General features: G+C 42.4%; 1 protein-coding gene across 4 annotated transcripts in view; it reads left to right on the top strand.

Moving 5' to 3' along the window:
• RFX4 (regulatory factor X4) overlaps positions 1-22020 on the top strand; it is a 69372-nt gene that overhangs the window by 33675 nt on the left and 13677 nt on the right. For all 4 annotated transcript variants that reach the window (XM_053404720.1, XM_053404718.1, XM_053404722.1 and 1 more), the window contains 11 exons: positions 1750-1873; positions 5906-5967; positions 8833-9046; positions 10343-10420; positions 11832-11995; positions 13562-13662; positions 16101-16159; positions 17739-17883; positions 19146-19240; positions 20545-20662; positions 21454-21573. In XM_053404720.1, coding sequence (XP_053260695.1) covers positions 1750-1873; positions 5906-5967; positions 8833-9046; positions 10343-10420; positions 11832-11995; positions 13562-13662; positions 16101-16159; positions 17739-17883; positions 19146-19240; positions 20545-20662; positions 21454-21573 — 1280 coding nt within the window. The remainder of the gene's footprint in view (positions 1-1749; positions 1874-5905; positions 5968-8832; positions 9047-10342; positions 10421-11831; positions 11996-13561; positions 13663-16100; positions 16160-17738; positions 17884-19145; positions 19241-20544; positions 20663-21453; positions 21574-22020) is intronic.

Genomic DNA, 22020 nt, shown 5'->3' with positions numbered 1-22020 from the left:
AGATGCAGAGATGATATTCCCATTGAAAGAAAGGAAGCATGGCTGCGGCGCCCTTATTGAGTCTATTCATACCACCAAATATCTTATCTTGAAGATAAGGGAGAAAATTCCTAAAACAAGCTAGCAGGACATAAATTGGTGTCTTCAAGATAGGTTGTTGCTTAGTAGGTTTGTGCTTAAACAGCTAACTTAGTGTTTAAAGAGAGGTGTTTATTTTCAAATCCAAGTCTGTTGAACTACTATCATTTTGTTATGAGTATGGGTAGCGGTTAGGGTGCATGCCTGGATCCCTTTCTAATTCCTGGAAGAGCCAGGCTAGCTTCCTGTTGAGGTAATGGGCCTTTAAGGAAGCAAAGGGAGTGGCTCTATGCTAGATGGCAAATGAGTGGGCTCCCCACACTTCAATTGGCTGGTAGTTAGAAAGGCAAAGGCCAGAGGTGAAACTTGTGTGTGTTTGTAAGCTAGAAGTTGAAGCAAGAAGCAGACTGAAATCTGTGAGAGGAGGGAAATATATGCTTGCTTTCTGCTCGCATCCAAGGCTGTGGCTGTGGGTGAAGCGAGACCCTTTATTTGGGGTGCTAATGCTGTGAACCAGCGAACCAGATCCAGATGTGTCTAGTCCTCCACAGGCCTCGTTGAGGGGTCAGCAGGGCTGTGATTCTTTTCCAGGCATCTGACACCTTACATGATATCAGATATGGGGAAAGTGGGCATGGCTCACCAAAAAAACAGCTTTGCGGGCCACCTTTCAAGGCCAGGCAGAGTACTGTTTTATGATTAGTGATGAACTAACACTGCCTAGTGTTTCTTGCCCCACTGACCAGTGCAAGAATACAAGGGGCTGAATCCAGCTCCCCACTTCTTCCTTAAACAGATAATTGGGGCTGTCAGAACAGACAGTACCAACCTACTTGAGTTGAAGGTAGGTCAATTCAGTCAAGGCATGCAGAGCTTCCTGCATGCACACCTTGGTGCTGCTTTTAAATGATAAGAGATCAATATATGCATGTATACATATGTTTTGTTATTACCATGCAAACTGAAATATAACAAGGGCATTCTTGAGAGGCGACTGCGTTTTTTGTTTTCGCTGCAACAGACTCACAGTGCAATCCAGTGCATGCCTACTCAATGCTACAGAGTTCTGTGGCTCTTTTCCACAGGAAGTTATGTACAGGATAGCAGCCTAAATCTTTTGGCACCTTAAAATACTAGCAGATTTGTTGTGGCATAAGCTTTTGTGCAAAGGTTACATACAGAGTATGGCAGAACAATATTTTACTGCTTGGTTTAGTCTCTGGTTGCATTCCTTTCACTCAAGATACGGCATATCAGAAAATAGTTATAAAGTGCTGAAGGGCATTTTAATGTTTGACTGCCTTTAAATGTGTGAAAATGTTTTATTTCAGCCTTTGGATCCTTAATTACTTAGTATTCTAGTGATGTAAGACATTTTGACGTGTTACAGGAGTCTGACTTCAAGAATTTGTGGCACATTGCAGCATCACCATTGATTTTCATTTATATTAGTATTATTTGTATATTAATAGAATTGGCGGTGGTGGTGGTGGTGTGCAAAGTATGCTGTATTTCAGTACAGAATAAATAGAACACATTTGGCTAATTTTTATGAATGAAAAAACAATGTCCTAGCATAAGAGCTGGCCCTTCAGTCTGCAGATTTGGAAGTTGAAATACAGAGCAGCCAACCTATTTGTAGTTTTCCATTGTTCGATCATTGTTTTTAAGGCTGGAGGAGAACTACGAAATCGCAGAAGGTGTCTGCATTCCTCGAAGCGCCCTTTATATGCACTATTTGGACTTCTGCGAGAAAAACGACACACAGCCAGTCAATGCTGCCAGCTTTGGAAAGGTGAGTGTCAACCAAACCTCACCTCAAGTGGGGTTTTGGGAATCTGAAATAATAATGGCCGTGAAATATACAATCTTCTACATGTGGACTGCAATCCAAAGCGGGAAACTGTCAGGAGAAAAACAGTAGACGGAGGAGATTCCTTTTGAAGTTTTTGATGGGAGGCAGTGCCATGATTGGATTATTAGTAGCATCAGTTTTAAGAAATGTTTTGATGAGCGTGAGACTTAAAAATCAAAAAGTAGCTGAGTGAATTTGACTAGTGTTAATGAATTGTGTCACCAGAAAGAGAGTGCATGTGATGGTCTTCTATTCCAGATACAGTCACCCTGAATGACAGTATTGGGCTCCATCTGCTCTATACACTTGAAACAGTACCATACCAGTCATGGCTTCCCCCAGAGAATCATGGGAACTGTACTTTGTTAAGGGTGCTGCAAGTTGTGAGGAGACCCCTGTTCCTCTCACAGAGCTACAATTCTTAACAGTCAACCCCTCTTCCCAGGGAACTTTGGGAATTGTACCTCTGTGAGGGATGACTGTTTTTGTATTGTTTCGGAAAGTAAAAAAATATATGCCAAATTTGACTTTAAATGCAAACTGAATTGAATTTCTTCCCCATTCCTGCTCACAAAACACAATGGTTATTCCACTTAATGCACGCACGCCACACCCAGATTCGACCTTACATTTACACAAATCATACCATACCTGCTGCCCATACAGGCAGCCCTATTTGAGGAAGTTTTTAATGACTGATACTTTAATGTATTTTTAATCTTTTCTTGGAAGCCACCCAGAGTGGCTGGGGAAACCCAGCCAAATGGGCAGGGTATATATATATATATATATATATATATATATATATATATATATATATATATTATTATTATTATTATTATTATTATTCAATGTCACTCATCCCTTTCTATTCCCACACAACCCCCCCCCATCCACCAGTACAGCCAATCACCACACAGTACCAGCACCTACTTTTTCCACCCCACAAAAATATATTGCAAAAACATCTTCATAGCAGTGCCACCATTACATGAATCTTTTTTCTTTTTCCTTCCCGGTTCATAATGTGAGAAAAACACCCTATATATATCGGTGCTGGGCTATGGCTAGTGCAAGTGTAGCTTTAAGAGAGATCCAGGATTAAAAAAAAAAATCATCTGGAAGGTCACCAAAGGTGCATTTTGGTACACAGATAATTTTTTTGCTAAAGCCCTCTTGATTTGCTGGGGTTAAAATACTGGAACTGTAAAGGAACTTCTTGGGTTTTGTTTGTTTCTCGTACTTCCGAAAACGAGCTAAAGTGAGCTGGGATGTTTCATTTTGCTTTAGGTCTGTTGAGGTAATATTCTGCTTTGGGAGTACGTCCTGAATGACAACATGCACCCCTCCCCCCCCCACAAAAAAGCCCAGAAAATGCTTTTTTTCCCACAGCCCCTAGGAACCCCCATCCCCGTCTGCACAAACTGAAAGAGAGAGGGGTGGGATTAATGTGTAATTAAAGAGAATTTGGAAGGCTGAGATGTTGCAGAATGTTAGATCAGTAGCTGGAACAGCATGTGGTGTTCTTTAGGTAGGCTTCATTGAACCCGCACAAAAAAGAGAGGGAGAAAGAGGCAGCTTGCCTGTCTGCTCATTTATCAAATAGCTAGCCTGAACTTTCACAGCTCAACAAAAGTGTTTTTCTGTTTGCTGATTTTTTTCCCCTCTTCGCTCCAGAAAATAAACCAGAAAGGCTAGTGAAATCCACGCTTCTGTAACATGTGTGGACTATTCTGGATAAGACTCATGAACCAATGCCAGGGTGGTTTCCTGTTATGAGAGAGAGGAAAAAAGTAGTAAAATCAGAGGGAGGGTGGAAATTGTATGTAAATGGTGTTGTGTGGGGTTTTTTTTCCATTTTTGCACAGCAGTGGTGATCCAAATATACATCACAGAATTCGGGGTGTGGGCACTTTGCCGCCATGATGGCCTTTGCAACAGGAAGGGTTAAAAGCCAATGGAGGCAACAGATTATTTTAATCAGTTGCACGGATCTAAAATTAAAAAATGAACATAGTTTAGGAAGCATCTATATTTATTTTTGTAATTTTAATTCCCTGTCTGAAACATGGGAGGGATTCTTTTTCATGCTTAACACATCTTGGCAAAATAATACTTTCCACGATTTGATTTTTACCTCTTTATTGCTTGTGGGGCCCTTGCTTCAACTGCAGTCTTGCCATCCATGCTAGAACTTAATAGGGATAGATCTTCCTCCAGGTTGATGTTCTCAGTAAATTGACAAGTGTGCTCCATTTAAAATTCTGCTCCATTAACTTCAGTAAATATGGATGGGTTGTTGAGCATGGGGGAATTTCAGAATGTGGGAAATAGAATCATTGCAGGCAAAATAACACAACAGGTATCTCCTCTGTAAGAAGTATCTGCAGTCAAGCTAATTTGAATAATAACTACAGGCAATCTACATGATTTGCATATTATGAGAATGAAACTGGGATATATCAGAGGATGTATATGGGTGTTTTGCCCAAGTTTAAAAGATTGGTACCAGTCCTTGAAATTTTTTGCTGTATGTACTTAACGTTTTTGCTCAGTGGTATCCATTTATCAAAACTATTGAAAAAGAATTAAGTCACATGAAATATTTAGCCCCCAACTAAATATTCCTCAAATGGGATTCTTTAAGTGCACCTTCCAAAGGTCTCATGCACTGTAAATAAACTTTTCCTTGTACGTCGCTGTCATGCCTGCTGCAAGATGAAATGAAAATTGACATTAAACGTGTTGGGTTCATTTGCCTCACAATTGTGTGAAATAATGCCTCAGATATTTTGAGGTTTGTCGCTTTAAATGATTCCACCCCCAGTAAAATTAGTTTCAAAAACCAAAATCATACAGGCTTCAGCCTTACAAATCTTTAGCAGTTATTTTATCTGTCACATTTTCAAACCTATTTTTGCAAGCACCTGGGACTACAAAAAGCAAATAAACAAAAGGGACGCTCAGGATTCTAAGGAAGTGTGACTAAGGGCTGCCCAGCAACCCATAAGATAAAGGGGCACAGTACGAATCTGCCTGCAGATAGTGACTGGTTCCTAGGTGGAACAGTGACTGCACGTGAAGCACCCTCCATACACCCCATGCAAGAAATTTTATATTTGAAGTACTTTTTGTTCAGCTCACCTATGTTGGCACTACAACGACAGGAGAAGCAACTGTCTGGATAGGCTCACCTTAACATGCTTCTGAATTTGCCTTAGATTTGAGATTTTCCTTGCAGCCCGTTCACACAATGAGCATTCTGGAGCTACACTGCTGGTATCCCATGTATATTTGTAGGGATGCACGAGGAAACTAATAATTGTCTTCCAGGATCAGACCAAAGGTCCATCACTCTGTCTTCCATAGAACTAGCCATTGAGGTGCCCCCAAGTAGGCAGGGCTGGCATCAGCGGTTGGCATCCCTGGTTACCTGTTCAGGCATTGGAGCCTCCTGGTCCTGTTTCTGCTCCTCCTCCTTGCTATTTCTGCCTGTTTAGTGCCGTTTTTTTCAGCAAAGGAACCTGCAGCAACTCTTAATAAATGGTGCATTCACTGCACTACCATTGAGTCATGTGCTCTTACATACACTGCCCCACACTGGAAGCAAGGGACAGGGGCAACTATACAGCTACCAGGTGTTAAAGACCCACCTGCTAACCATGTTGGAGTGGTTAGTTGCTGATGCTGTTGTTCTATCTGTTTTAATTATTGATGCATTGTTTTATTGAACCTTATTTGTTCTTCTAACTTTGTTGCTTATCCACCCTGGGTTTCTTTGGATGAAGCAGGGAGGATATAAATGTATTTAGATAAATAAACAAAATCAAGATATTTGTATACTCTTGTTGCGGGTCTGAGCCAAAAACTGTGTTTTTAAGTTTCCAGCCTGTTTTACCTTTGCCCCCATTGCTAAATTCTGAGCAGAGGGCTTTGTTTTTTAACTTGTTAACTCGTGAATATTATTTGCAGATAATAAGGCAGCAATTTCCGCAGTTAACAACAAGAAGACTTGGAACCAGAGGCCAGTCAAAGTAAGCAATAATGTGTGTTTCATAGTCACGGAAAGGCTAAGTATGGTCGTAGGTTATTCACTGGGAGCCTTTTTGTAATATGGCTTTTGGTGTGTGTTGGAGGGAGAAACACCAAACAAATCTGACCTTTCTTAGGTCCAGTAAAGGGCACTGGCTCTTTTGTTCGATATGCTTTGTTCTGTGGGATCAGCAGTGCTACTGAGAGTCTGATATACAACAGAGCGACAGAGCTCCTAAACTTCTAATAGTTGCATAGAAGAGATTGTTTTAGCAGCAACCAAAACTCTTTTCCTCTCCAAGGCTGTTGTTCAAGGCATAGAAACACAGCCTTCTGCTGCAGTGGGTCACCTTGGACTCAGATTTGGGCGGAAAGAATGCCAGGGCTTTACAATTCGCAAAAGATAACAAGATGCTTGCTTTCTCTTCATCAGAAGAAGAGATCGGTGGCCATGTTGCCAGTTTGCGCATGGCTGTGTCTGGATGCTTCCAGATTGGGAGGGGCCTTAATCCTGTAAATGGGTTGTCCATATATGACAAACAGGTCGTTGGCAGCAGGTTCTTTAATTGGATTTTCCTGGTTTTTCAGATTAAATTGGAGGGGGATATAGACTGGGATTTTTATGCCAACAACATTGTGTGGGTGGGAGAGAAGTTCAATTTTATATTTAAAGGTAAACCTTATTCACACTTTCTGAAACACTGTTGAAACCAAAACACAGCCAATCTTTGGAATTTGCATTTCTCCAAATTAACAGTGCACTTTTCCAGCCGAGTAATGTGTATAAAATGCATATACTAGGTTAAAGGGTCACATAAATATGCATATATTTGTGAAAATAGCATACAGAAATGTATTATATTAGGCAAAAGTTCCATACAAAAATGTGTGTAGAAGGAGGAATTTGCACTAAAATGCTGATGGCTTTTTATGAGGATTAAAAAACAAACAAACCCACAAACTTTTGTGGAAATGTGGACTGAATTTAAGATGGGGGGGGCGGGAACTGGGAAAAATCCAAGTGGACATGATGGCCCATCCCCTTGTACGGATGCTGTGAAAAATGTTAGCACATGAGAAGCACCCATCTCACAAGTAGCATCTGTCTGGAAGCACCCCATGTCACAACCTGGATAACATATATGGGCTTTTTAAATTCCCCCAAGGCAGCAGGAGGAAGGACAGCTGCAGCTTCTCCCTCTCCTGTAATCTCCCCTCTCCCCTGCCTGCTGTTTGGTACAACTGGAGTCCTCCCAGCAGACAAGGGAGTGGGCAGCATATGGCAGGTGAGAGGAGTAGCAGGTAAGAGAAGCTGTGGCTCTCCCTGTATTGGATATTTAAAGCCATATTTCATGTTTCATATTCTCTAGATTGTTATTAAACTGCCTTCCTTCCATCCAGCCGACCTCAGACATGGAAGGAAGGCTGTGGCTTTGCAGTTTTCGCTTTTATCAGCTGCCTGACATCCAGAGATAGAGGAGGTCAAGTTTTTTTCTAACGCTTCCCTCTCCAGGCCAGCCTCATGCATTGGGGCTGTTCCACACATTATGGCAAGGAAAACCTGGCTTTGCTGCCACAAGTAAGCTGAACAGGCAGCTGCAACTACTCACAGGTCCCTGATTTCTGCCCCCACCTGTTTGTCACAACCACACATTTCATTTTAACATGTGCACCAGTAGGATTTGCGCAAATATTTGCTGGCAGCCCGAAAAGGAGTGGGGACCCAGGGCCTTTCCTGGAGGGCATCAGGAAGAAGCTCCAGGTGCACCGGGACACAGTATTTCAGGACGATGCAAGTTGCAGGAAGTTGAACTAGATGACCCTCCCAACTCTACAGTTAATGGGACGCAGGTGGCGCTGTAGTCTAAACCACTGAGCCTCTTGGGCTTGCCAATCAGAAGGCGGGCGGTTCAAATCCCCATAACAGGGTGAGCTCCCATTGCTCTGTCCCAGCTCCTGCCAACCTAGCAGTTCAAAAGCACACCAGTGCAAGGAGATAAATAGGTACCGCTGCAGTGGGAAGGTAAAATGGCGTTTCCATGCACTCTGGTTTCCGTCATGGTGTTCTGTTGCGCCAGAAGCGGTTTAGTGATGCTGGCCACATGACCCAGAAAGCTGTCTGTGGTCAAACACTGGCTCCCTCAGCCTGAAAAGCAAGATGAGCACCGCAACCCCATAATCGCCTTTGACTAGACTTAACTGTCCAGGGGTCCTTTACCTTTTAGTTTGATTCTATGATGTGGTGTGGACAAGGAGCACAAAAAGAAAAGAAACACTGGCCCTCTTCTTTAATGCAGTGTCCTGCTGCCATAGGGAAGGGGTAGCCAATGTTTTGCTCTGCAGATGTTGCTGGACTTAGCTTCTATAATCCATGATTATTGGTCACATTGTCTGGGGCTAATGGGGGGTTTGAGTCTAACAACATCTGGAGGCCCCACTTTGGCTACCCCTGCCATAAGTGGCTTTGTGAGACGCTGCTAGAAGCCATTCTGTCATGGCTGTTCTTTGTATCCTCCTAAGTAACTGTATAGACCATTTACGAGGAACTAAAGGGAGGTCTGTACATCTGTGGCTTAGTTTGCACTCAGCACCTGGACAGTAGGCTTCCTCGGGCAGGAGGCAAAAGCACTGGGCTCTTCCACATTTGGCAGCCCTTAGGATACTTCTCCAGCTGGACTGGGCAGTGAGCTGCTTTGAACATTGGAATTACATTCCGTTGCTGGATTTGCACTCGTGCATCAACTTGTAAATTGGCGTAAAATCTGCTTCGTTAGCGGTTTCCTTTTAAAAAATCATACTGAATGAATAACTCCTTTCTGAGGGTCCCTACCCCCTCCCGCTAACAAATGTGTATTTCAACATTTCAGGTACCATTACTATGGGATTGCAGTAAAAGAAAGCTCCCAGTATTATGACGTGATGTATTCTAAGAAAGGAGCAGCCTGGGTCAATGAAACAGGAAAAAAAGAAGTCACCAAACAGACAGTGGCGTATTCACCACGATCCAAACTGGGGACGTTGCTGCCAGAGTTTCCAAATGTCAAAGATCTAAATCTGCCAGCCAGCTTGCCAGAGGAAAAGGTGACTCTAGTGAAATAGTCTCTAGCTTGCTCCCCCCCCCCTTTTGCTCTTCTGTTGAGGAATGGTTGGTCAGTTATATGGTGGGGGTCACCCTTTGAAAAGAGTGAGTTTAAGGATGCTCTGGCATTATTTATGGGGAGGGGCCTTAACTGCTCGCTGCACCAGAAACAAGTATACCTCCCCCTTTCTCTTAAAGTGTTTGTCTTCCAATGTATATGTGGCGGGATGCTTGCCAATCTAGACATCTGTGTCTAGATCTGTGGGAGATCTGTGGCTATGTCTTCCAATGTGACTTATTTGGGTTAAGAACCAACCACAGGGAGCGGAGGAGTATGTAGCTCAAGGCCAAAGGGCAGGGTGTTAATCCCCTCTGCCTATTCCATTTCCCTGACTTAAATTGCAACCCCATCACGTATCTTCCACATCATGTCTAGTTGGGCAAGTCGGTGGTTGTGAAAAATACATATATATGTGTGTGTGATCCTTTTGATCATAAGGCTGGCTAGATAGATAGATAGATAGATAGATAGATAGATAGATAGATAGCGCAGATTGCCCATGATTTATTTATTTTTTATCTAGAGGAGAAAGAGCCCCTTATCGATATATTTCCAACACTCATCCTGTCTGCAAACGGAAGCCCATTGGGCCAAAGCAGCAGAACCTCAGGCAGCTTCAAAGAGACCGTTTGCTCTGATGAGGTCCAGAGCCCAGCCAGACCCTCTCAGGCTCTGCTCATGTGCTGGGGAACACAGAGTTTTGAATGGGCCGCTCTTGCAACCTGGACCCTAGCCTGGTTTTCTGTCACTTCTCCATTAGTTTCTCACTGGCTGTGTACCATATATTGGTCAGTATAATTGGGGGAAATCTAATACAAGAGTCTTAGGCTTAGAGTTGTTTAGCGAAAGGTTTCCAGCTCAAGGCGTTTCTCTCTGTGTGACTTGGGCCTTCCACAGTCTGCGCCCCTGGCCCTCCTGACTTAGCCAGACTCTCACTCTCTGTGTCACGGAGAAGGATCTTAGCTCAGTGGGAGAGCATCTGCTTAGCATGCACAAGGGCCCAGAATCAATCCCTGGAATTTCCAGGTAGGGTTGGAAATGTCTCGTGCCTGAAAGAGAGACAGCAGCTGCCAGTCAGTGTGGACAATAATGAGTTAGATGGAGCAGCTTGGTATAAGGCAGCCACTTCCTGTTTTCCTAATGGCCAAGTCGTTGCCTGGAGTCATGGCCAGGATGATCTTAGATTATTGCTATAAAAAGAATATCTTTTAAAAATATTGTTTCCCTCCCTTGCCAGGTGTCCACTTTTATTATGATGTACAGAACACACTGTCAGAGGATACTCGACACTGTAATAAGAGCCAACTTTGACGAGGTTTGTAGGAAAATAATAATTAAAAGTTTCATGGGCAACAGAGTAGCCATCTGTATTGTACTTGTAGATGGTGGGGAAGCCTCTGGTATTTATTGTTGGCTGAGCTGCTGTGATGGTTTAGAATGCTGAATTTCAAACACGGACCTGGTTGCACATCATGGTAAGCCACAGTTTGTTTTGAGCCCTGGTTTAATCATGAACATGCTTCCCACTGCCGCAAGGGCCTCCACACAGCTTCTCCCCCTCCCCATGTGGCTCCTACATGGTTCAAATAAGCCATGATATGGCTTATCATGTTGTCTGAAGCCATGCCGTCGCATGTTTGCTTCAAACAAAAGCACAAGTGGTAAGCCAGAAATAAACCAAGGAACGTTCACAATTAAGCAATGGTTTAAGATAAACAGTGGCTTACTGTGATGGGAGGATGAGGCCATTCTCAACTACAGAATCTTCTCCCTCCCAGTCAGCCCACCTAACCAGTATCTGTGCACCAGTATCAACACATTTTCCTAGAGTAGGCTCTGTTGTTTAAAGGTGTGAGAGAGAGAGTTGTTTGCACAGGTCTGATGCAAAGTCTTTAACACAGGAGTAGCCATTGTGGAGCCCTCCAGATGTTGTTGGGCTACACCTGTTGTCAACGCTGACCATTGCAATGCTGGCTGGAGCTAATGGGAATTGGAGTCCAACAACATCTGGAATCTATGTTGGCTACCTCTACCTAAACAGTTTGGGATCAGATTACATAAGGGATCACCTTGCCTCATACATTTGACCACTTTGACCTGTGGAACTTACACTTTTACAAGCACCACATAATGTTCTGCATTTTAATGGTTGTTGTATGTATGTTTGGGGGTTTTTTTAAAAAAAGTTTTTAAAGTTTTGTGGATTTTCACTGCATTTTATCTACAGTTTTATTATGTACGCTGCTTAGAGAGCTCTTTGACTAAGTGGCTTCTGAGTCTTTCTAAATAAATGAAATGCAATAAAAAATAGTCTGCAGCTGACAGCTGCACATATGGGATAAGATAAACTGGGGGTGGGGGAGAATCTGATAGCTGTTTCTCTGTACCCTGAGTTTAACTACCTTCCTGCTGTGAAGTGATGTTATTGGTAGTGGTCGGTGGAGTAACAACACTTAACCTGACCTCCCATTGCTGATGTCATTGAGGAAGAAGGAGAGGTGCGAGGGGACCACAAGGTTGGTGCTGTGCAAACGCATTGGGGATGTGTGTCTGATCAGCTCCACTGGTGCATTTGCACTGCACTGACCTCTCTTGTCACCTTGCCCCTCTCCAAGTAAGGGCCACCACCCCGCCCTGCCGACCACTAGTGGATGTTGCTTGGTTATGTAGCCAATAAAAAAATATTACCAGTTCCATTTCTTCCTTATGTCTTGGCACGCCTCTAGGTTCAAAGTTTTCTTCTGCACTTTTGGCAAGGGATGCCACCTCACATGCTTCCTGTATTGGGTTCTTCCACAGTAGTAAACATTGTTGGAGTTTGCGATTCAATATTGTACAAAGCTATTTCCGGAGTCTTGATGCCAACGGTGTTGCAGGCGTTACCTGATAGGTGAGTCTGTTCTGATAGGCCGGTCTGTATGTGCATCTGTGTTCATACACATGTCTTTGAGTCAAAGAATGTTGCACTTGCACAATGTTTAATAAAGCGGCTTTCCAGAAGTGGCTCGTCCCGTGTGTCACAGCTGTAGGGTCATTGCTGCTTGACATTTTCCAGGAGGGGAAGGGGTGAGGTGGTAGGATGTTGGATTGATGGTGGGATACTGGATTTGCCCACACCGTGCTGACCTCCCAGCTGCATAGCTGCTCCGCTTTTTGGTAAGTGATGCCATTACTGGGAAGCTGGCATTGCAGCTCCAGCCCACTGCGTAAGCAGCTTCCGGGGAAGTGTTGGTGCTGACCTTTAAAGCCCTAAACGGCCTCGGTCCAGTATACCTGAAGGAGCGTCTCCACCCCCATCATTCAGCCCGGACACTGAGGTCCAGCACTGAGGGCCTTCTGGCAGTTCCCTCGCTGCGAGAAGCCAAGTTACAGGGAACCAGGCAGAGGGCCTTCTCAGTAGTGGCGCCTGCCCTGTGAAACGCCCTCCCACCAGATGTCAAAGAGAAAAATAACTACCAAACTTTTAGAAGACATCTAAAGGCAACCCTGTTTAGGGAAGCTTTTAATGTTTAATAGGTTATTGTATTTTAGTGTTTTGCTGGAAGCCGCCCAGAGTGGCTGGGGGGACCCAGCCAGATGGGCGGGGTATAAATATATTATTGTTGTTGTTGTTGTTGTTGTTGTTGTTGTTGTTGTTGTTATTATTGAAACATACATTTATAAATGACATTAACATTATTATAAAGAGCCACCCAAATGTATCTGATACAGTATGTTGTTTCGGACTGAGTTCAAAGGGGAAGGAGGGGAAAGGGGAAGTTGCACATACAGGAAAATAGGGCAGAATAGCCTGGAAGAAACAACAACCTTTATATTCTGTGCAGATTTCACAAGCAAGATAGTTATATGTTTTAAATACTAAACACCTGCATGTTTGAACTACCCCGTTTCTCTTTGACTATTCTGACAAACTACTTGCCTTCCTTCCTTCAAGAATGAGTAGAGTTGATCGATGTTTTGTGTGCACTTCAGATTGCTCTTGTTTTGCAACACATTCTGGGTACAAACCTATACATGCATATTCAGAAGGAGCAAGTCTCACTGAGTTCAGTGGATTTTTTTCCTTCCAGTAGCACCTTAAAGACCAACTAAGTTAGTTCTTGGTATGAGCTTTCGTGTGCATGCACACTTCTTCAGATACAGTGTATCTGAAGAAGTGTGCATGCACACGAAAGCTCATACCAAGAACTAACTTAGTTGGTCTTTAAGGTGCTACTGGAAGGGGGGGAAAATTTTGTTTTGACTATGGCAGACCAACACGGCTACCTTTCTGTAACTGAGTTCAGTGGGGCTCCCCCAACCCTGTTAATTGTGGATGGGACTGCAGCATCAATAACTTAAAAGGTCATTGGGGCAAAGGGTAGATTAGGTGAGCCATTAGTTTTTCATGGCTGCAGGCATGAATGCAGAGAAAGAGGTTCAGCATAGATTTCTGAAGTGGCGCTTTTCTTTTCAGCTTGACACAGGTGATACGCAAGTTTGCCAAACAACTGGACGAGTGGCTAAAAGTAGCTCTTCATGACTTGCCGGAAAACCTACGAAATATCAAGTTTGAACGTATGTATTGTATAATTTCTTACTTTGGTCAGGAAAACAACATGGTGTTACCTGTTCTTGGTAACAAACATAGAAAATATTTCCCCCCAAAAAACATTCTATTCCTTTTGGCAGGAGTTCCTTGCTCATTCAGCTTTACATCATTTCATTAGACCATATGCCATCCCACATCAGTACAAGTGCCCAAATACTTATTTATTTCCATTTATGAATCACTTCCTGGAAAATACCTTGAAGGGATTTAACAATTTAAAAAATCAACAATAAAAAAATGTAAAAAGCTCATATATAAAACAATTTTAAACATTTCATTTGAAAAACCATTTCAAATTTGACACAGGCTGGGCTTAAAAAAAAAATCCACATGAAAGGCTTGTTGAAAAAGTAAAGTTTTCTGAAAGCACCAAAAATGCGATAGAGATGGTGGCTATATGATATGAAACAGGAGTTCCAAAGGGAAGGTTCTTCCATGCTAAGGGCCAAATTCCAGCATTGTATAGGATAGATTTGAAGGAGTTCCTTTCTTACAGAGCACAGTGATCACGAACCCTCCAACATTTCTCCGATGAAAATAGGGACGTCCCATTCCATAATGATAATTTTACTATTTATACCCCACACATTTTACTGAGTTGCCCCAGCCACTCTGGGCAGCTTCCAACATATGCAAAAACATAATAAAACATTAAACCTTAAACAAACTTCCCTATATAGGATTGCCTTCGGACAGCACAGGGATTGGATAACTCCATACCCTCCAATGAAAATAGGGACATCCTAAGGAAAAGGACATTTCGGGATCAAATCAGAAACCGGGATAGTTTCTCTAAATCAGGGATGTCCCTGGAAAATAGTGGCACTTGGAGGGTCTATGATCAGTCGGGTATATAAGGGGTGTGATAATCTTTTAGGTATAACAATTGGCACAGCACTGAGTCAAAATTAACTGATAATTCCTTTTGGCTATGTGAGCCAAGCTGAACTTTCTCTTCCGTGATGGCCTGGATGTAGTTTTAGCGAATCCAAAACCATTAAGCAACTCTCCAGATTTTCGGCTGTTTGATTACAGCTTGAGGCCTTTGCTCAGAAAAGGTGGCAGAGTTAAAAATGGAGGCGATCAAATTACCCTATCTCCACGGGAAAGGGCACCGCACTCTTTTCAGGCATGCTTTGTAGATGCCTGCAGTGCACATCACCTATTGATAAAGTCTGCTTTATTTCATGGCTCTCAATTCTTCTCCTTTTATAAGTGCCAAATTCCACATCACAAAGTTAAAAAAGAGGGGGGAAGAATGAGAAGGAGATGAAAGGGGAGGGAAAACTAATTTAGGAAAAGGATTAGGCATTGATTAGCATGAAAAATTAAAATAACCTTTTGTCGAGGAGACTTGGGATATAAACTTCTCAATAATATTTTTGTAATTTCATAATTTATTCAAACGTTACAGGGTTCAGTCCTTCTCTCAAAATTAATTGTGGTTTGCTATTAGCTTTACTAAAGCAGAACTGCATCCAGAGAGAATTATTTGGAACGTTTCCCCCCTGGTTATGTCAGTACTAAGAATATGATGTATTCTACATTTGTTTTACAGATGAGATTTTTATTGTTGATTTTTTATCGTGCGCTACCATGATGATATATATATTTAATGTCGGTAGCATAGAAAATTTTGCAAGAAATAAATAAATAAATACATAACTTGCTACAGAAAAAAGTTTTTTGTGACTCTAGGTCTGTGCAATTTATAAGTTTTGTTGTTGACCTAATTAACCATTTAATTTTTTTTGTACAACAATATTCAGTTGTAGATTACTGCAGTGATTTGGTATAAAAATACTCAACATGTTTAGTTTATTCTGCAGAGCTTTGGATGCATCAACAAGTTCATAAACATCAACAAATATTTGTTTACATTTTTCTTAAAAGAAAATGAAAGACTAATCATGTAATTTACATTATTTGGATTTATTCCTGAAAATAAAGATGTAAATTTATATACCAGTAATAAGCAAACACACACCAGCAAATAATGTGGATTTTGCTTGCATAAATGGACCCAAATTTCAGGGGATAGGTGTCCTACAGTTACTAGCCCCAAATCAGTCCCACTTAAGTCCACTGAAATCAACAGGACAGGATGGTCACAGTGAATCCTGCAATCCTATACCTGGTTAACCTGAGGGTATGCCTCATTGTACTCAGCAGAACTTACTTCTGAGTAGATAGGATTGTGTTGTACCATGAATTTCAGTGGCAGATTGGCCTTGGTCCATAGAAAATTAATTGTGCTGATTTGGATGCCAAAAACAGGAATTTTAGTAAAAAGTCAAAAAGTACCATCCCAACTAAGATGCAAAAAAAATTTATACATTTTGTTTGTTTGGTAACGAAAATAACCAGTCTGGTTTATTATAATAAATATCTTCTTCATTGGCAGTATCCAGAAGGTTTTCTCAAATTCTTCGGAGACAGACATCCTTAAATCATCTTTGTCAGGTATTTTTTCTGTCTTTATTACAAGGTCACTTTATCTGTGGTTTATTGATCCTTTGCTTTGGCAGCTGTATAAACACCAGGGCCGAGTCAAATTTCCTCAGAAAACATTTTTCTGACATAATTTTCTTTTATGAGCTCCTCTCCTCTACTGGAGAAATTCAGACATCTCCAGGAGAATATTTGGTAGAATAGCCTCTCCAACGTTTCCTTCCATGGTCTCTGGACACAACTGTTTTAATATTGTTTAATACTCCGCGGGGCCTCTGGGGAGTCTGCCTTCCTCCTCCCACTCAACCGCCCCTACAGCTGAGGGGGAGGCGGTGGGCGGACCATTTGGGGCAGCATGGAGCCTGCGGGCGCCCAAGCCACCGCGTCACTCCCAGGAGAGACACGTGGCTCAGGCATGCTGTGAGTGCCGCCCGGCATTTTGTCACCCCCCTCAGTAGTGACACCCGGGCGTCCCGCCCCCCCTTCCTCCACCCCTGCTCACGTGATGATGGGCCATCCCAGTTCATTGCTAAAAAGAGAAGTGCCAGGAAACAAGCACTCTGCATTTTTCCATCCTCTTCCCTAAAAGCTGCCCCCTCCCTGGAGCATGAGAGCTAGTTATGGTCATACTAGTCACTATCATTATTTCACATATGGGGGTGGGGCAGAGCTGCAAATGTGTTTGTGCTACTGTGCCTGCAGCCTCGGTTTCATGTGGAAGGTGTGTGATTTCAGGTGCCTCTTTGCATGGAACTGAAGTAGCAAATTCACAGTGTGAGGATTTTGCTTTCGATGTGATAAAAGGTATGAATTAGCCTTTGGTGTGTCTAAAGGGGTAAGCCTACTGACAGGGCCCTTGCAGGCACAGTTCAAGGGCAGCGATTCCGACTCCAGTGTGTGTTTGTTCTTCAACGGATGTGGAAAAAGAAACGGCATTTATTTGCAATTAAAAAACAACAACACTGTAGAGCAAACAACACTGTAGCACAAACAAATGGAGGTAATCTGTTTAGGTGAGTAGAGAAGGAGGGAAAATTCAATTCAGTTTGTATTTAAAGCAAAAGCTATCAAATTCTCACTTTTCAAAACAATTTGCAAGTCAAAACACAGCTATCCTTCAAAAGACATACCCAAATTTTGTGATGCAATTCTTCAACCAACCATTGTTGGGGGAAGTGTGCAAGATGTTCATGAAAATAACATACAAAAATGCATTAAATTGGGGGAAATTGCTTGCAAAAATGTGCACATTGGCCCAAACTGCATATAAACACGTGTTTATTAGGAGAAATACAGACTTAAATGCTGTTGAATTTTCATGCAGATTAAAAAAAAAAATGCAAACTGTTGCAATGTGGAGAGCTCAATTTAGGATTGTAAAAATGAGACACTGGTGCAACCGAAATGGACCGATCCTTCCATCCCTAGTAGTGAGTAGATAGATACCTGTTGTGACCCACAATGCTTCTAGATTAGAATCCATGAGAAAATCAATTTAGTGAGACTTGCCAAGGAAGCGTGTAAGGGGATAAAAGTCTATTTTTCAAGCTAATAAACCATGAGCTAATGAGTTGCTTGGACTGGATTATAGGCCTCAAGAACCGTGATCCACAGTGCGGACATCACATTCCAAATGCTGGAAGACTGGAGGAATGTGGACCTTAACAGCATTACCAAACAAACGCTATACACCATGGAAGACTCGCGGGAGGAGCACAGGAAACTTATAATACAATGTAAGGATATAAAAACCCTCAGCTCTGATGAGAGAGGGCAGCTCTGGACCTCATGGCAAATACAGAGCGTGCCAAAGTAGTTGCTCTTTGACATCAGCAAGGCTCCTCCGTGCATCCTAATCTGTTGATTAAAAGCGCAAAAGACAACAAGTGGCTGGCAGTAGGAAGATCCTTGGGGAAAGAGCAGCTGCTTAACCCTTTCCCTCCCTGCCGTTGGTCCATTCAAATTTCCTCCCTACTCTCAGCATCTCTCCCACCTGCAGGGCAGAAAGAGAAGAGGAAGTGAGTCAATTACACAGGAGAGTCTAAAATGCTTTTATTCCTCCAGCCTCTTCTAATGCACTTGTTAAAATTAATGTAAACTAAGTACAGGACCCAGATGCGAGATAGTGTCTTGGAAATGGCGCCAAATGCAAAATGGTGACTCAGGAGGTGGAGTTTAGGTTTTCTGGAAAACCATATTAAGCAAGTTCAGAGTGAGAATACGATGTAGTAACTCCCACTCTGTGCAATGGGGCCTACTCCCAGGCTGGTGTATTTAGAATTGCAGCTTTAATCGCATTTTATTTTCCTGCTGTGTTTTAAAGGGAATGTTGCTCTTGTTGGTTTTGAGCCACTTCGATCCATTGCGAAAAGCAGCCTGGAACTTTTCATAAGAAAAGCCATTGCAAATACATATGTTTAAAGTTTACCTCCCTGTGGCAAAACTGAAAGAGGGCATTCGTCTTGTAGATAATATCCAGTAATCTCTTTGAAGTCATTAAATATGACAGTTTTGTATGTTTTGATAGGAAATAGCTTGCCTTTTAGCTATGGCAAATAAATAAATGTTGTTAGCATCAGTTACGTATTTGTGGAGCATTTACTGATGGGAAGGCCGTCAGCCGCTCTTGGGTTCCAATAGCATCTTGATGCATTTCTAAATCAATTTCATGCATGACCTTCTTTATCAAAAGGGTCAGAGCCTAGCTTTCGCTCTTGGAAGAAAGACGATCATTGCTGTGTCTCTAATTTACTCATAGGCAGGCACCGCTGGAAAAATGGGGGGGGGGAGAAAGAGTGAGGGAGATCAAACGCAGCAAATGTTTTTTGCTTTTCCATGTTTTTAAAGAAAGAACAGCACATGTTTTGATAAAGTGAAGAAACTGTCAAAAAATGGTGCGGAAAACAAGGAGAGTGTTACCGATTTCCCCCTCCCCATTTTCCTTCAGTAAGAGGGCAACAGTAATTTATTATTTGGATTTGGGTTTTCTTTCTGCCAGTATATCAAGAGTTTGATCACCTTCTGGAAGAGCAGTCGCCCATTGAATCCTACGTGGAATGGCTGGATTCCATGGTGGACAGATGCGTCGTAAAGGTCAGTAGGAAAAAAGAATGGAGAAGGTAACACTCAAGAGTGTGGAGCTCTGTGTCCAGCCATTTCCTTTCTAAAAACAAAGCTACAGCACATGGTTAGCTAGGAGAACGCTTAACCATGTATCCTTGTTCAGACGACGTGCTAAGCCAGACCTTGGCTTAGGTTGGTGCAGCAGTAAAAATGACCAGGGAGATGCAAAGCAGCTGTGAGCTCCTCTGTGACAGCTTGCATATGCATTCTCACTAAGCCATAGTTTGGCTTATCTTGTTGTTCATATCAGGTCTCTTATTATGTCGCATTCTACTGGTGGGCCAGAAAAGTAGCTCATGTGGGTGGCCTTGACTCTGAAAAGGCTAACGATAAAAAGTGATTACTAGTTGCCGGCTGTCAAGTGTTGATTTTTAGTTATTCTGCTAGCGGAAAGCCCACCAAACAGCTGGAATGTAGCTACGGCTGTTGCATATATCTCTGCGCACATGCTAATTTTTGACCCTTTGCTTCCAGGCCTGGTAAATATGGCAGTTTCCCCTTTCCTTGATGCAAGGTGTCCTGGTTGTTTGGCATGCAAATAGGTCTGAGATGAGCATGACAATTGGTGTAATGATTGTTGGTGCCATGGTGGCACTTCTGCTACCCCCAACACAGGGGAAAGCAGGGGTGTTCCTCTGTGCAGTTCCTAGAGGGAAGGGGCACTTGTGGTACTCTCCCCCCCCCCCCCGGGATGAAAGATTGGAGGTCCCCCAAAGACAGGGTCTCTGTTCCCTCTCTGCTTTATGTTAGCATCTCTCCCACCCACACCAGTGAAATAATTCATTTTTTTTAAAATATTTATTAGCTTTTCACAGATTATAAAGACACAAATCACAACAAAAAAGAAAAACATAAACACACACAAAACACAAAAAACACCACATGTATAATTTCAAACCCTTTTTTCATAAAAGATTTTCCCGACCTCCTCATACCTCCCGTTACTGCATTCCAATTCCTAATTAATTTTGATCAACAAATCCTTCCCTAATTTCTAATAAAAAAATAAATAAATAAAAGTCTGCAAGTCTACCTTCTCCTTTTGAATTATTTCACGGACCACCAGTGAAATAATTCAAAAGGAGAAGGTAGACTTGCAGACTTTTATTTTTTAAAAAATCTTCTTTATAGCTATTCATATGAAATTACAATTGGACATAGCTATCTAAGAAAGAAGATAGAAGAACACATGCAATGTTGTCCTTGTCTGGCCGTAAGTAAGTACAGTGAAGACGCATCTGATCTGAATCACATCCATTTCTTTTCATTGGCAGGTAGCTGCTAAGAGACAAGGCTCTTTGAAGAAAGTTGCTCAGCAATTCCTCTTGATGTGGTCCTGTTTTGGCACCAGGGTTATTCGGGACATGACGTTGCACAGTGCTCCCAGCTTCGGTACTTTCCCTTTATATCAACAGTAAAAATATTTTTAGAGAACAATTTAAAAATAATAATAAAAACAGGAAGTGGAATTAAGATTTTCAAAATATGCAATCTGGCTGTTTTGTTTTCCGGAGCAAAGGGCTATTTTTTCACCTTCATAAGGATCACCAATTACCAAAATTTGGTCTGCTATCAAAACTGCTGCCACTCAAATGGTTACCTGATTTGCTCATAAAACCCTAATATTTAGACTACCATTGAATAGTGCCCTATACCCAATTTCTTTCTGCATTGCTACTCACAGCCTGTTGAGTCAGCAAGCTTCAAATCACTGCCTATTCAGTTCTACTCGAAAGAAGAGACAGAGGATGAAAATGTCAATAAATGTCTAGTTCCCAGAGTTTCCATCTGTTTCCTCACCCTTTATTTTTTGGTAGTTGGTTGCAAAAAAAAAGGCTTAGTGAGGCTAAAAGCAGATGTTTAACTGCTGTCAAAAGAACACAAGACGAGCCCTGCTGGATCAAGCCAGTGTCGTCTTCTCACAGAAGGAACATAACACTCTGCAGATCTGGAGATCTCTAGTAGCAACTACTAGTTACCCTTGCAGTTCAACTGAGTGGGGAAGGAAGCAGATGGGAGAAACCAAAGCAAAACAAAACAAAATTCCACTTCCTCTAGTCTGATCCCAATTTGGGCTTCCCTTTCATAAAGTGACCAATAGAAGGACTATATAGGACCAATAAGTTTCTAAATGCCACAAAGATTCCATTAACCGTTTTATGCTCATGCTGTTTTGTCATCAGGATCTTTTCACCTTATTCACCTGATGTTTGATGACTACGTATTGTACCTGTTAGAATCACTCCATTGCCAGGAAAGAGCCAGTGAGCTCATGAGGGCAATGAAAGGAGAAGGAGGAACAGGTAAGCTGTTTCATTTGTGCTTAAGAACATAAGAGGAACCTCCTGAATGCTGCTGCCATTGGCCCCTCTAGTTCTGTATCCTCTTCTCCCAGGGGCCAACCAGATTCCTGTGGGAAGCCTGCAAGCAGGGCACTCTGCACACCTGCAGTTACCCGCAACTGTTATTCAGAGGCATGCTGCCTCTGATGGAGGAGGTAAAGAAAAGCCATCAAGGCTAGTAGCCATTGGAAGTCTGGTCCTCCATGAATTTGTCCAGTCATTTTTTTAAGCCACCCAAGTTGGTGGCCAGCCCTGCCTCCTGTGGGAGTGAGTTCCATAGTTTATATGCTGCATGAAGAAGTACTTTTATCTGTCCTGGATCCTCCATCATTCATGGTTGTCTACAAGTTCTAGAGTTAGGAGAGAGGGAGAGGAACTTTTCCCTTGCCACTATCTCCATGCCAGGCA

This window comes from Podarcis raffonei, chromosome 10 (assembly GCF_027172205.1).
Source record: "Podarcis raffonei isolate rPodRaf1 chromosome 10, rPodRaf1.pri, whole genome shotgun sequence".
Taxonomy (NCBI): domain Eukaryota; kingdom Metazoa; phylum Chordata; class Lepidosauria; order Squamata; family Lacertidae; genus Podarcis; species Podarcis raffonei.
Note: the sequence above shows the minus strand (reverse complement) of the source record. Positions and strands in the feature narration are given on the sequence as shown.